General features: G+C 43.4%; 1 protein-coding gene across 1 annotated transcript in view; it reads right to left on the bottom strand.

The window, feature by feature from the left end:
- The window catches only part of LOC126335349 (segmentation protein Runt-like), a 107,534-nt gene that overhangs the window by 24,783 nt on the left and 66,600 nt on the right, over positions 1–16,151 (bottom strand). The window contains exon 3 of the mRNA XM_049998534.1: positions 320–487. Coding sequence (XP_049854491.1) covers positions 320–487 — 168 coding nt within the window. The remainder of the gene's footprint in view (positions 1–319; positions 488–16,151) is intronic.

Raw genomic sequence — 16,151 nt, 5'->3', positions numbered from 1 at the left:
CCTTGTCAGGTTTTCTTTGAAGAATGTGCACGCTCCAGGGTCTCCGCTTATCATCTGATTTGCCCTAACCTAAATATTTTTCTTCGCTCTTGAGAACTTCATTTCGTGATTTGTAGTTTATTGTCGACCTGTTTGGTTACTGTGCAGGTTTGTACGCCATATTTTATGACTGAAGGAGAATTTCTCTCATCTCAGTGGACTTGTTCGTTCCAGAGAAGGTTCCGAACTCGATGTTACAGTTCAGTATGTATACATTTTGGAAACATTGCGAAATGCCTGCAGGAGAGCGGCAAGAGCAGCTGGCTTCAGTGGCACTCACCTTTGAGCATGGAGCAGGCGGCGGCGGCCGCAGGCAGCTTGCACAGCTCTGGCCGGCGGAAATACTCCTGCCAGGGGTATCCGAGGTAGGCGGCCGAGTCCAGCCACTGCGCGCCCGGGAACATGCCGAACGGCCCGAACGCGTGCTGGCCCGGCAGGTAGTGGAAATCTGCAAGAAAACGCAACACACTGGTCAGATCAGCTGCTAAATCCTGCCACCGTAAGGAGTTTGCGGTGGCGTCGTCTTCATGTGCTGGCTAGTACGGACGCCGCAGAGACACAAGGCGGTGAAAATAAAATCGATGCAAAAAAAAGAGTTTCTGATTACGTAATCAGAAAAGCTGGAGTGACAAATAAGTTGCAACTTCAGCGCTACACGACGTACGGTATTGTACGCCATTAATCTAGTGCAATTACAATCATATTTTCGTTTAATATAAACTAAAAAGTGTTTCCTAGTTTCTCTACCTGTTGCAGATACGCCGAAGAGATCTAACGAACGCTGAGGGCTGTATCTCTCGTGGCTCGAGTTTAACACCTCGGCAGGTACACTACCGAAGTGGTCGATGGCCGTCCGCTACGCAAAGAAACCTGAAACTATAACGTATCTTTCGCGGCGATTATTATCTTACAATGAAATAACTGAAAGACTAAGGTACAGCATGTAAGTTTGTAAAAAAATAATTACTCTCCACTTGGCCACTACTAAATGATGTTCACTCTTATGAAATGAGCTACAACATTTTATTACGTCGCCAACCTTTGTATATCATTACCACGTGAAAGTGTTTTATGGAAAACAACGAATATTAATCGAATGACACTGTAGGGGTCAATAAAAAAGAAAAGAAAAGAAAATGTGGGAAGAAATGGTGAATAAAAATGGGGTTTTAAAATCGTTAATGACTGTGAAAAAGGGAAAGAATGAAATGCAAACCGGACTTCGTATTGCAGAAAAGTTATCAGACTTCGTGATTCGGAAAAGCTATTGTTGCGGTGGTCCTTGTGGCGTTTCTGAACAAAAGTCAAACCAATTTCCACTACAATAATTTTTTTACGGAGAACAGAGATTAACAAAATGTGATTAACAGGGGGAAATGGCGTAGATAAGATTTCATCCACTACCATGTTAATATGTCTTCTTCGTGCGGCGTCCAGGTCTTCAAAAATCTCCTACTTCATTTTTGCATAAAAGTAGTAGCTGCTCCAAAATCTCCCAATCTCCCAGGAATCATTAATTTATACAAATTAAAATCATCTTGATACTGAATGCAATTTATTTTATGTTGCTACTTCCATCATTCGAATTTCATAACACCTTCCACAAGTAAGTTTTTCGTCTTAATCAGACCAAGACTAGCTAAAAGTTGGTACGTCTGCATTTAACTTCCGCTCTCGAGAGACAATAGACTGATAGAAAAAAAAAGAGTTACAATTTTTTGTACCTTCATTTTCTGCCGTCGAGCGCTCATACAGCTGCGACGGTATAATTTATAGCTGAGGGAACGAGTGTAGCGCGGCGAAATTCAAAGTCCCGCTACAACTCTCACAAGTAGGAAGATAAAGTTAGGTGCATTTACAGGGGTGTTTTCACTACCTGGTCTGATGCACTTATTTAATTTTAAAGAGTACTGAAAGTCAGAAGTATATCTTTAGGCTTACGAGGGGACTTCAGAACGTACAGGGGTTGGACGAAAATATGGAAACATTGCGAGAAATGCATGCCCGAACATGAACGGAATTGTTAGCCAAGTCTGCAGGTTGTGCTATTGTATTCGACCACGGAAGATACTTGCGTACTGTCCTCTATCCGTAGCAAGCGTCAGTGCGTAGTTCTGAGTGCATTATGTTGCAGCTAAGTGAATTTGAACGTGTGAAAATTGTTGATGCTCGCATAGTTGGCACTTCAGTAAGCAAAGCTGTTGAAGTGTTTGGTGCTTCACGAGGCAACGTATACGTGGAAACCGGAAAAGCCAGCCGGTGTGGCCGTGCGGTTCTAAGCGCTTCAGTCTGGAACCGCGTGACCGCTACGGTCGCAGGTTCGAATCCTGCCTCGGGCATGGATGTGTGTGATGTCCTTAGGTTAGATAGGTTTAAGTAGTTCTAAGTTCTAGGGGACTGACGATCGCAGGTGTTAAGTCCCATAGTGCTCAGAGCCATTTGAACCATTTTTGAAACCGGAAAAACACATCCGCAAAGTCACAATGCGAACAGAAGTGTGTGTTGAGTAATCGTGACAGACAGTCAATGAAGAGGCTTGTGACAATATATATATATATATATATATATATATATATATATATATATATATATATATAAGGACGAAAGCACTGTCACTGCAGAAATGAATGTCACATTCACCAAAATAACATGGAGGGCGGAGGGAGCGAGCTCCATAAACAGGGAAATGCAGGGCTAGTTGGAATTCAGAAAAGACTCATCAGTAATACAAATGCCCCTAACGTGGTCCCGAAGCCATAAAACCTAGACTAGGGAGGACTGGTAGAAAGACACTTGGCTGGATGTGTATTGTCTCACACTGTTTTCAAATTCTAGCCGACTTTACGACCCAAGAACTAAATATGGCGGACGTTCGGTGATGATTTGGGCAGCCACATCATGAGCTCTATGGTTACTTTGCAAGGTCGCACTATTGACAAGGATTATGTGACTATTCTGGCTGATCAGCTCCGTGACATGGTACAGCGTTTGTTTTCCACAGTCACCAGGTCTCAATGTTATTGATCCTCTGTGGTCCATTTTGGAGAGAAGGGTGGGTGGTCGCTATCCATCTCCATCATCGGTAACTGTACTTCGGTAAGGACGGCTATCATCATCGAGCACAGACAATGTCCCTGCCATGGAGGAAATGATTCGCAGCTGTTGCAGATTTTCCAGCGTTGAGAACGTTCACACAGCGTTCCTCGAATGGCTCCACTACCAAGGAACGGGTTTCTGTCGTCCAGGAATTGAACGAGTGGTAGAACGTTCAGATCGTTGTTTACACAGACTTGATGTCAATCCTGAATAATATCGTCATGTGTCTTTGTCTCTTTGAAATGGAGAACAGCATTCAATGAAAGTTACTTTGAATGTGTAGCTTACTTTTTCCCTCGTATGGTAGGCCTATTTCGATGACGTGAATTTTAAACCCGTTTGCAGCCATACTGACTACACTTATATAAATGGGTTTATTTAGAACCTGTTATGCCATGTAACTGGTAGCAAAAGCTATGTTTTAGTGTTGGGCTGTTACTATTATTATAAACAATAGTCAAATAATGATTGGTACTACATTTTAGAAAGAATATCAACTAAAGGCAGTATTTTACATGTATTAGCTAAAACAAGAAAAAGTTATAATTTCCAAAACAGTAAATACTAAAAGATAAAATTAAGGGTCTTTAATAAACTATCCGACATCAGGCCGAACACCAGAACGTATTGGTCAACTGCAGGTAAGTTCGAGAAATCAGCAACGCCAGTTAGCTGTGCAAGTGGAAATCAAAAAACTTTTTTTGAGACAGTTGTTGTTGTTGTTGTTGTTGTCTTCAGTCCTGAGACTGGTTTGATGCAGCTCTCCATGCTACTCTATCCTGTGCAAGCTGCTTCATCTCCCAGTACCTACTGCAACCTACATCCTTCTGAATCTGCTTAGTGTATTCATCTCTTGGTCTCCCTCTACGATTTTTACCCTCCACGCTGCCCTCCAATGCTAAATTTGTGATCCCTTGATGCCTCAAAACATGTCCTACCAATCGATCCCTTCTTCTAGTCAAGTTGTGCCACAAACTTCTCTTCTCCCCAATCCTATTCAATACCTCCTCATTAGTTACGTGATCTACCCATCTAATCTTCAGCATTCTTCTGTAGCACCACATTTCGAAAGATTCTATTCTCTTCTTGTCCAAACTAGTTATCGTCCATGTTTCACTTCCATACATGGCTACACTCCAAACAAATACTTTCAGAAACGACTTCCTGACACATAAATCTATATTCGATGTTAACAAATTTCTCTTCTTCAGAAACGCTTTCCTTGCCATTGCCAGTCTACATTTTATATCCTCTCTACTTCGACCATCATCAGTTATTTTACTTCCTAAATAGCAAAACTCCTTTACTACTTTAAGTGTCTCATTTCCTAATCTAATTCCCCCAGCATCACCCGATTTAATTTGATTACATTCCATTATCCTCGTTTTACTTTTGTTGATGTTCATCTTATATCCTCTTTTCAAGACACTGTCCATTCCGTTCAACTGCTCTTCCACGTCCTTTGCCGTCTCTGACAGAATTACAATGTCATCGGCGAACCTCAAAGTTTTTATTTCTTCTCCATGAATTTTAATACCTACTCCAAATTTTTCTTTTGTTTCCTTTACTGCTTGCTCAATATACAGATTGAATAACATCGGGGAGAGGCTACAACCCTGTCTCACTCCTTTCCCAACCACTGCTTCCCTTTCATGCCCCTCGACTTTTATGACTGCCATCTGGTTTCTGTACAAATTGTAAATAACCTTACGCTCCCTGTATTTTACCCCTGCCACCTTCAGAATTTGAAAGAGAGTATTCCAGTCAACATTGTCAAAAGCTTTCTCTAAGTCTACAAATGCTAGAAACGTAGGTTTGCCTTTTCTTAATCTTTCTTCTAAGATAAGTCGTAAGGTCAGTATTGCCTCACGTGTTCCAACATTTTGACGGAATCCAAACTGATCCTCCCCGAGGTCCGCATCTACCAGTTTTTCCATTCGTCTGTAAAGAATTCGTGTTAGTATTTTGCAGCTGTGACTTATTAAACTGATGTTTCGGTAATTTTCACATCTGTCAGCACCTGCCTTCTTTGGGATTGGAATTATTATATTCTTCTTGAAGTCTGAGGGTTATGAAAAATGATATGCGTTTTTCTATTACGCGCGCAACTTGCTGTACATTAGATAAAGCACCTCTGCTATTTACATTCTCCAGGTGGTAAGTTTCAGGTTACTAGAGGAGGTGTTCAACAGCGTACCGTCATGTTAAGTACAAGTCTAAAATCATAAACCGTAGGCTGAGCAATCACAAAAGAACGGACACACGTATTGTAGTTCCGGGCCTAAAACAATAACGTAGCAAATCAATCACGCCGGTAAACTACCTATCATCAACTGAAGTGAGACTTACAGATGACGGCACACAGCTGCCGATAAATGTTTTGGAAACAAAAAATGAGTAGCGTTATTTGGTATTTTGCGGAGGGCAGGGCTGTTAAATCTACTTTTATTGCGTACTACGTCTAAAAATGGTAGCGAGGCTCAAAATTCATCAACAAATTTAGTTCGGCTTTCGGCTTTAACTGGAGGTTTATGTTCTAGAATAACGAAAGTTATTACAGAATTTAATTATGTAAACACGAGTTGTAAGAATTTTGCTTATAGCAGACAACAAAACGTTTTACAGAAACCATTCCAAAGACAGGGTATTGCTTGTACGTACTTTCCAGTACGTTTGACGCTTGACTTCGTCTTTACGAGTTAAAGCTGCAATATTGTCGCTTTTGTCATATGTTTTGAAGAATCTTTTGAAGAATGACACATTTAGTAGTTCCCGGTCCATTCTCTGTGTTTAGAGATGAACACATTGTTAATCATTCACACAAATCCCTCATTCGTTCTTTTTCATGTTTGTGCAATACCTGGAGTTCTCTTTTCTGCGCCAGAGAATGTATGTCCGCTTTCCCGTGGATGGTTTGCGACAGTTAAATTCTTTGCTTTTAACGCGTTCATCGCGAAATAGAGCGTGTAGTCTTGCAGTTTCGTGGCAACGATTGGATGAGATTCAATTCCTCGATATTCCGGTGATGTAATTTAGCTGAAAGCTAATTACAATGAAATTTATCGAAACACGACGCTCGTTCATCGACTGATTCCCTCACAGGGAGCACGGTTACTTATTTGCAGTTAGTTATGATTTATTTCGTAAAATTTTTCTCAACATTTTTTGTAGTTTTAACTTAAATTTATTATCATTGCAAATTAACTCAAAATGAATGCTTCATATAATCGCATGGTACTGGGGGCTAAAAGTAAGATTTTGTGCTTATGCTTGCGATTTTATCAGACAACAGTAGATTTTTCAGCATACTTGTGCTGTGCCGCTGATGTTTGGTGCTTGATTCCAGTTCATAACTCAAGCCACCGGGACTCAACCATCGTGGCGGTTCAAACGCATGAACTATTTTAACAAAGGTACTGGATTTGCACTGAGCAATGCAGATACTTTACCAAGAGACTGTAATGGTTCATTATTTTACTACCTTTCGTATTGTGTGCGGCGTGGGGGGTGGTGGGTGGGGGGCGGTGGCTGTTTTACTAATGCCTCGTCTTAAAGCTACGTGCCAGGTACAGAGGTAGTCATAATTGGGTATGTTTGGGAGGTGATTTCCAGTTCTAGTATTTGCCTTACAGCCTAGAGAAATCTCCAGAAAAAAACTGGAGATGAGAATTATTTTAAGTAAGTTCTGGAACGTCATTTCCCGAGCAATAAACGTCAGAACCTAGTATCTGTAAAAGTATACACGTTAACGCATATACAGCGTAGAAGTCAGTGGCTTGTTCGATATGTACTGCGCATATTTTTGCATATCATTCACTCCCTCCAGAGTTGGCGGGTCGTTGTAGAGTGTTGTTATCTTCAGCACGATAACCCAGGTGGATAGTGGTAGATTAGAGGGAGACTCAACTGAGAACATAGGGTATGATCTTTACAACTTTGTTCATGTATATTTCGCAAATGGAAACTGGTCGAATGGGGCACATTGCAGTATAATATTCACACATATCTGAAATTTTACTAACTATTTAACAGATTTCAATGTATTTTCCAACTACAGCAATCGATATCCCAGTTCCTCCGATATGCGACTTAACACATCCGTATTAACGTGACAATTGCTTCTCTTTGCCTGATCGCAGTTCCTGCACGTCCCGCACAGCGGTCTCGTAGACAGCATTCTTCACTAAGCCCCAAAGAAAATAATCTAATCGGGCTATATGTATGGAGACTTTGGAGACCCGGACATGGGTCCTCCTCTGCTAATTCGGGAAACGTGCCATCCAAAACTCTCCTAACGATCGACACTCTGTGATGAGGGGCATCGTCCTGCAGTAGCATGGTGTAAGATTGCAGCTGCTCGACCTATAGAAATGCAGACTGTTCCAAAACGCCCAGATAAACTGTCAAGATTACTGAAGCATCTACAAGGAAAATCGGCCCCACCACACGAACAAGAATCAAACTACACCACATGTTTGGACTCTCTCGCGCAATTCACACACTGCAGAGGAGGAATCTCAGAGCCCCAGGTCATCACACTGTATCGGTTAACCTTCCCGGACACGTGAAAGCACGTATCGTCCATAAGAATCATCTTTCTCAAATTATGTGAGTCACAGTCGATGCTAGTCAGCATCTCAGTGGCAAATGCTTTCACTTTATCCTGTCATCAGGTTGAAGCAAGCGCATGTATTCGGACGCCCAGAACTCATCCTCTTCGTGACACTTCCAGGCTCCTTGAACCTCGTCTATCCCAGTTTGACAGTCGGACATAATGGTGGTGTGGTTCTGTAACGTGTACGGACGTTCCGCCGAACCTGTGTGTCAGATCTCAATAAAACATTCTACATAAATTACTATCCCCTGAGGAAGGCCATATTTGTCAGTTCTAAACTGACAAAAGAAGGCATTAGGTGCGTGTGAAGATTATGTCGCAAACAGCGTTTCTACCTATCCCCATTTCTGAAATATACGTGATCAAATCTGTAAAGATCATTTTGGAAGAATCTTTATTTGGGAGGAAATGTCCAGTTCCAGGTTTCGTCGATGACTAAGGAAACCTCCGGAAAATCGTGATCGGAAACGGGGGACAGGCCGTAGATTTACTTTGCTATTGACACATTGTCCATTCTCTCCCACAAAGCTGAGGTGCGTCGTTACATATGTCAACAGAACAGTTTTTTGAAGCCTTTGTAGGAATTAGGAATTAGAACTGTTTTAATTGGCTTTTTGGAACATATCCTTATTGTCAGGTACAAAATTTAGTATTTTCTGTACATGTATTGTGTATTTTGCGTTGTTTTTCACTGTACGGAATAGTGGAGGAGAATGTCGCACGTAGGGACTGGGCAAACGATACTCGCTTTCGTTTCGAACGGCTCTGGATTTGATGATACTCTGCAGGTTTCGATACATTATAGAGTTTGTTCGAACAATCACGTGACATTTAACTCACGTGGCGCGAATGCAAGGCATACGCAAGAAACTACGAACTAGCCACAACAAACTATGACTCAAATCTGACAATTTCGTAAAACACTAAAGGAAATGGTAATTAAATCCCGCCACCGCACGAACTGCTAGTGTGTTTGAACAAATTTACAACACTAGTTCTCAAACACTACTGATGTATAGGGATAAATAGACATTATTTGTGCTGATTTTAAGTAAAGGTAACAAAGATCAGAATGCTGCTCCACCCCCCCCCCCCACCCACCCCCCCACTCCTCCAAAAAAAAAATACTACTTGACGGAACCCATTACAACATTTTATTTGCTTATGAGAGGCGGTAGACATTTGGAAAAGTAAACTCAATCCCTGTTCACATGTTAAAATAATAGATAAAAACATTACCAGATTTTAAACAAGACAGCAGCCGAGCGGTCTAAGGCGCTGCAGTTATGGACTGTGCGGCTGGTCCCGGCGGAGGTTCGAGTCCTCCCTCGGGCACGGGTGTGTGTGTGTTTGTCCTTAGGATAATTTAGGTTAAGTAGTATGTGAGCTTAGGGACTGATGACTTTAGCAGTTAAGTCCCATAAGGTTTCACACACATTTGAACATTTTTTTGAAAACAAGACAGCACATTAAGGTGAAACGATGAAGACATTTAATCAAGAATTAAAAGCCAAACAAACTAAATATATCGTAATAAAGTGACTGTAATTGTTATCGAGAGAATGAATTACAGCGGTAAGAGCCCTATTGGTTACAGTACCATCGCACCTCACTTGATCGCGGGACAAGCGAAAGTTCGAGAATTGGACAGAATCACGGTTGCCATCTTTCGTTTATTTGTTAGTTACTGTTGTACGCACGACCAAAGGATATTTCAATCCGTGTTTTTTATGATCCACAGCAACAAAAATTGATTCAAATGCCTCTGAGCACTATGGAACTTAACTTCTGAGGTCATCAGTTTCCTAGAACAAGCAACAAATCAGATATTAGTGAAGAGTACCAGAACCAATCACTTCGTCATAGGTTGATCGAAGGATCAAACAGAACTCGTAAATGTTGCAAACTGTGACGGACACTGTGAATATCTATATAATTCCTCGCGTATTTTATTTTGTGATGGAAACAAAGACGCTGCGAGTGACGTTTCATCGTTGGTATCAATGTAATCTTTGGTCGCAGTTTACGCTAGTATCTTTGGTCAATCTGTGTTATTCCGTTACTTCATCGAAGCCATTTAATTCCTGATGAAGACAATGATAGTTATATCACAAAATGATTTTTATGGTGAGTTAACTGTTCTACATCTACATCTTCATCTACATGACCTCTCTGCAATTCACATTTAAGTGCTTGGCAGAGAGTTCATCGAACCACAATCATACTATCTCTCTACTATTCCACTCCCGAACAGCGAGCGGGAAAAACGAACACCTAAACCTTTCTGTTCGAGTTCTGATTTCTCTTATTTTATTTTGATGATCATTCCTACCTATGTAGGTTGGGCTCAACAAAATATTTTCGCATTCGGAAGAGAAAGTTGGTGACTGAAATTTCGTAAAAAGGTCTGACCGCGACGAAAAACGTCTTTGCTGTAATGATTTCCATCCCAACTCGTGTATCATATCTGCCACACACTCTCCCCTATAACGTGATAATACAAAACGAGCTTCCCTTTTTTGCACCCTTTCGATGTCCTACGTCAATCCCACCTGGTAAGGATCCCACACTGCGCAGCAATATTCTAACAGAGGACGAACGAGTGTAGTGTAAGCTGTCTCTTTAGTGGACTTGTTGCATCTTCTAAGTGTCCTGCCAATGAAACGCAACCTTTGGTTCGCCTTCCCGACAATATTATCTATGTGGTCCTTCCAACTGAAGTTGTTCGTAATTTTAACACCCAGGTACTTAGTTGAATTGACAGCCTTGAGAATTGTACTATTTATCGAGTAATCGAATTCCAACGGATTTCTTTTGGAACTCATGTGGATCACCTCACACTTTTCGTTATTTAGCGTCAACTGCCACCTGACACACCATACAGCAATCTTTTCTAAATCGCTTTGCAACTGATACTGGTCTTCGGATGACCTTACTAGACGGTAAATTACAGCATCATCTGCGAACAATCTAAGAGAACTGCTCAGATTGTCACCCAGGTCATTTATATAGATCAGGAACAGCAGAGGTCCCAGTTGTTCATAGAACAGTCAGTATAGACGCCGTAGTTTTATCTATGTTTTGCCGTTTATCTTCAATTTGGTATCATGTCAGAAAATTAACTCACAATGCGGACTGGGTGTCATCCCTTGGTTCCGCGCTCACAGCTCTTAACAGTGACACGTATTTCTTGCCCTGCAAACCGTTGCCAAGTAGATCGCGGCCCGATTGCAAATTTATTCGCGCGGCAGAGCCGAGGCGCGGTGTGGTCCCTGTAGCGAGCGGCCGTGCTGCGGGAAACGTACACTCGTAATTAATTACGCGCAGGCCGACGGAACGCTTTACAAACTGTAGCGCCCTCACTCCGATTGAATTTAAACACAGTGTTACGTTGCAGCTGTGAACGATTCGGCCGCTAAGATACGCGCCGTCATCAATATAAACAACGGCCAAACAAATTGTTCCGCCGCCTATAAAACAGCTGCGCTGCGCATTACGGGCAGCCATCTGGTGGCCATCCGCACAAACAAAACGGTCGCTTCCGCTGCGATTGACTACAAATGCCCGCCGCGCTGGTCCGCCGCGGTATAATATTCCGCCCTCCGGCACGGCGCCAGTTTCCGTGTCTGACTCCCATATCCGCGCACACAACTCTTTCGATTTCCGCGAGCGGACAAGCCCGCAGTGGCGCTCTCTATGGTGCTACATTTTTGTTGTAGTGGCTACGCCCTCTGTACCTGTAGTGGACTGACAAAATAATGGAAACAGCGTGGTACAGGAAGCGGCCAGTTTCCCGAGCAGATAGTGCTCAACGACCATTCATTGCCACCCTCTTTTGTAACCGCGATAGTTTTTGTAAAACGGGTAGTGTGCTAAGCAGCGGGTATGTAATTCGGGTGCAATAAACGGCGTTTGCAGTGTGCACGAAATCTGAGAAGAATTTCAAACATGTCTATTCTGAACTTCTTTTTAACTGATAATCGGACAACACCCATTAATATGTTTTGTGCCCATAGCTCGTAAACAACTGAAAAGTTGACATTTCAGAACCCCCAGGAGCTGGTAGTAAATAAATATTTAACCATCTGTTTCTGTCATCAGCACACATTCATGAATTGTAAAAAACTTTTACACGGGGCTGTAGATTATCGTTTTTCTGCTCTGGCGTCAGTTAACGACATTGATGCAAGATACTTTTTATTTTATTTGACGCCACAGTAAATATTTTTCCATTCAGGCTGCTGTAAATAAGTGTATGATAACTGAAGATAATCAGATAATCGAAACCGACAGCTAATACACATTTATTTAAGAGTAGGGGAGCTGGTCCTGCCGGTTGGGAAAAGTTTCTTCTTTCAAGACATCATTCATTTACATAGACTCGAAGATAAACTGTTCAGATACAACATATTTTACGATCTAAATTCTAATTTACTCAGAAGGGATCTATTTGTCACAAATAATAGAAAATCATAGAGCTGCTTGAGGATAGGTCCTTGTACGTACCTATAAATTTTCCAGTGAGCGAAACCTACATGTAATAACATACTTTGATCAACATTCCATCTCTCTTACTCTGATTCTTTCGCTACCTTTCCAATGACGATGGCTCGCCGGATAGCCGGAAAAATTTCACCCGTTAACCGCACTGGTAGGGCATATTCTGAAGCATCAAGGGATCGCCAATTTAGTATTGACGGCAGCGTGGAGGATAAAAATCGTAGAGGCAGACCAGGAGATGAATACACTAGACAGATTCAGAAGGATTGAGGTAGCGGTAGGTACTGGGAAATGAAGAAGCTTGCACAGGATAGAGTAGCATGGGGAACTGCATCAAAGCAGTCTCTGGACTGAAGACCACATCAATAACAACCGCACTTCTTCAGAACAAGACGGGAAAACTCTATCCAATAAACGAACGTGACATTGGTCATTGGTCTTTAACGTAAGCGGCGTCCCTGTATATAGGAGACACCACTTTCCTAGACATCCCCATACCATGGACACGACAGCACAATATCTAAGAGTCACACCTCATCACTAGCTCATATGGAGGACACCTGGAAGAAAACTCCTGCCACCCTGGGAGCCCTTTACCCAGCAACATCGAGAGATCAGCCCTCTCTGAAGACAGCGGGCTGAAGTAAGCGAAGATTTAATCAGTCAAAGCCTACACGTGTCCTATATGGAACTGTAGGCGAAACTCTCGTTGATAAATTCCTACGCATCCAGAATAATGCTCTCAGGCGCTTATGCCACGTCCAAAGTTATTTCCCCGCTTCCTGTCTGCACAATGTTGCGGGGGAGAAATAAGTGATACAGAGATTCAAAGAACATGCAGAACATTTGTAAAGTATATCGCGACATTCACCGAAAACTGCGCTTAGGTCACTGCAATGAAGACTTGTTATAAATTTTAGCTGCCCTGGCCCTAGTGGACAGGCACTAAGGAATCAGATCAAATTTTAAAGATTAAAATATGGCCCAAAAGAAGACACATTCAAAGTTTAGACCTGACATGCAATACGTTCAGGTAACACATAGCACCCAACAGCTTGGTAGGAGATACGTATTCTGAAAAAACAAAGCACGGAAATCTTTGCAGCGAGCGCGCTATAAGGAAATCATAAGTCTCACCTAAAAAATGTACACGGCGTTTTGGTAGGAAATTTAACGTTGTGAAATCTTTTACTGGGGCACGACTTCGTGGGAAGCCACGGTGGTCACTTTTGTACGTTTTTCTTGAATAATTCGAAAACTACAGCCTCTAGCGGAAATGTAACCCAGTACAGAATTTAACTACATTATATTTTCTACAAAAGGGTGCTGCTTATTTCTTCTGTACGACCAACAAATTGCACGTAGCGAGTGGGAGTCTATGAAAATTTGTGTGCAGTATTTGAAAGCATCATGGGTAGCATAAAATCCATAGGTAGGAGCAAATGAATGATGAAACTGTCCACATACTAATGTCCATGAAACGAAACATCCCTCGTTAAGACGTCTGTTTTACAAAAATTAAAAGCAAATAAATCGAGGCAGGTCGTGTTAGGATTTCCCACCACACTGACCGGCGGCTGGTAAAACCGCCCGCTGCCAGGAAGCTGCTAGGTCTAGCTGTGAGGATGGAGGCCGGCCTGCAGCGCGGCACAGTAGTCAGGAGTCAGGAGACGTGCTGGCGGCTTTTCGCTGTTTACGCGGCGCGCCTCGCGCTGTGTTTACCGCGGGCGGGCGGCCGCTTTGAGTCCAGCCTCGCGCCGTCTGGCGGGCAGATGACGCCGCCGCCTGTCCGCCTTCTGCATTCAGCCGCATCTGCGTCGGTAGCCCGCAGTTCACATCCGACTGCGGTGCTAACGCGGTGCGTCGCACCCCCAATACTTCACTTACCAGAAAAGGACGGTTCAAATGGCTCTGAGCACTATGGGACTTAACTTCTGAGGTCATCAGTCCCCTAGAACTTAGAACTACTTAAACTAACCTAATGACATCACACACATCCATGCCCGAAGCATGATTCGAACCTGCGACCGTAGCGGTCGCGCAGTTCTAGTCTGTAGCGCCTAGAACCGCTCGGCCACCCAGACCGGCCCTGAAGAAGACAACCAGTTTCCGAGTATGAGGCGGAATGAAAAGTTAGAAGTATCTGAAGTGAGAAGATAAGAGGCAGTACCCAGACATCAGATTCACATTAAATACATTTATTAATAATTTACTCGCACCGTAGCGTTTAAGAGGAGGGAAAATGTCTGCATCATTTCACAATAACAAGAGTACTACCGCCGGCCGCTGTCGTCGAGCGGTTCTAGGCGCTACAGTCCGGAACCACGCGGCTGCTACGGCCGCAGGTTCGAATCCTGCCTCGGGCATTGATATGTGTGATGTCCGTAGTTTAGTTGGGTTTAAGTAATTCTAAGTTCTAGGGGACTAATGACCTCAGATGTTGAGTCCCATAGTGCCCAGAGCCACTTGACACATTGTTTCAGTTTTTATCATAAATCATCTGTGTTTACATGTAACGGACTGGACCCTCTGGTCTAGCTGATGTGATGATTGACTGAAAATGGCTATGTTCGGCTACTTGGAGAGCCGGTCGTGGTGGCCGAGCGGTTCTAGGCACTTTAGTTCTGGAACCGAGCGCCCGCTACCGTCGAAGGTTCGAATCCTGCCTCGGGCATGGGTGTGTGTGATGTCCTTAGGTTAGATTTAAGTAGTTCCACGTTCTAGGGGACTGATGACCTCAGCTGTTAAGTCCCATAGTGCTCAGAGCCATTTGAACCATTTCGCCACTTGAAGAACATTTTATCATCTGCATTTCTACTTGGTGTAGCAATTTTAATGGCGAGTAGTGTATTTTTGCCGACGACATCCAACGATTTGTTGATTCCATGCCATGTCGAGTTGCCGTACTTCACCAGAAAAAAAGGCGATCCGAGGCGATATTTGGAGATATTTCATGACTTTTGTCACCTGAATGAAATTTTAGAAGACGAAGAGTCACGAATATTTGCAGTAAAATGAGATGTTTACAGGAAGATTAGATCTTTTGTTAGAAGTTGCGTAAGCTGCACAAGGACGTTCCTATCGTTTGCCTGCCCACCCATGCTGATTGTCGCTCCCTGGTTGCTAAGGTACTGTGAACTACTTGTTGTTGTGGCGGAGCACGGCAATTGTTGTTGGGGCAGGTCGTGTAGGAGCGGGTTTTCGGGCGGCCGCGCGTCTGCCTGCGGCACGCGCCACACCACGGCACGCCACGCAGTCCGCGCTGCCTGGAATGCAGCTCCAAAATTAGTCGTGGGCCGGCCGGCCCGTAGCTCCCCCCCCCCCCTTCCCCCCTCCCCCTCGTTCCTCCCCTCACCCCGCCAGACCCACATTACGCGGCTGCCTGGGCTACGCCCTTACTCCTGTCAGCGGTTAACGTCGCCCTGCTCTTCTTGAACCTAGTTACCACCGCTCACTCAGACTTTCGGCTGTGGTTTGTAGCTAAAAGATGCAGGTTTCATCGCAAAGTAAATCCAATTTATGCTTTTACAGCCATGAACAAACCATTGAAAAGTGAACCAAATTATAATTTACGAAATGGAAAGTCAAGATTTCGCATTAACTAGAGTCTATGGCACAACTGAGGCTTTGTCACAGCGTTGGTTAGGCCCTATACTCTTATAAGGAGAGATTCCTACCGGCGGGATCGACTTTTTGAAATCATCTGCACAGTAATGTAGGTTAAGGTTCCTCGTAGCATCATCTGTAGCCCTTCACCCTGGTATGCCTTCTGTGGTGCCACCGCCAGACACCACACTTACTAGGTGGTAGCCTTTAAATCGGCCGCGGGCCGTTAGTATACGTCGGACCCTCGTGTCGCCACTATCAGTGGTTGCAGACCGAGCCCCGCCACACGGCAGGT

The sequence above is a fragment of the Schistocerca gregaria genome, chromosome 2, assembly GCF_023897955.1.
Source record: "Schistocerca gregaria isolate iqSchGreg1 chromosome 2, iqSchGreg1.2, whole genome shotgun sequence".
NCBI lineage: Eukaryota > Metazoa > Arthropoda > Insecta > Orthoptera > Acrididae > Schistocerca > Schistocerca gregaria.
This window is presented reverse-complemented; position numbering and strand designations above follow the sequence as displayed.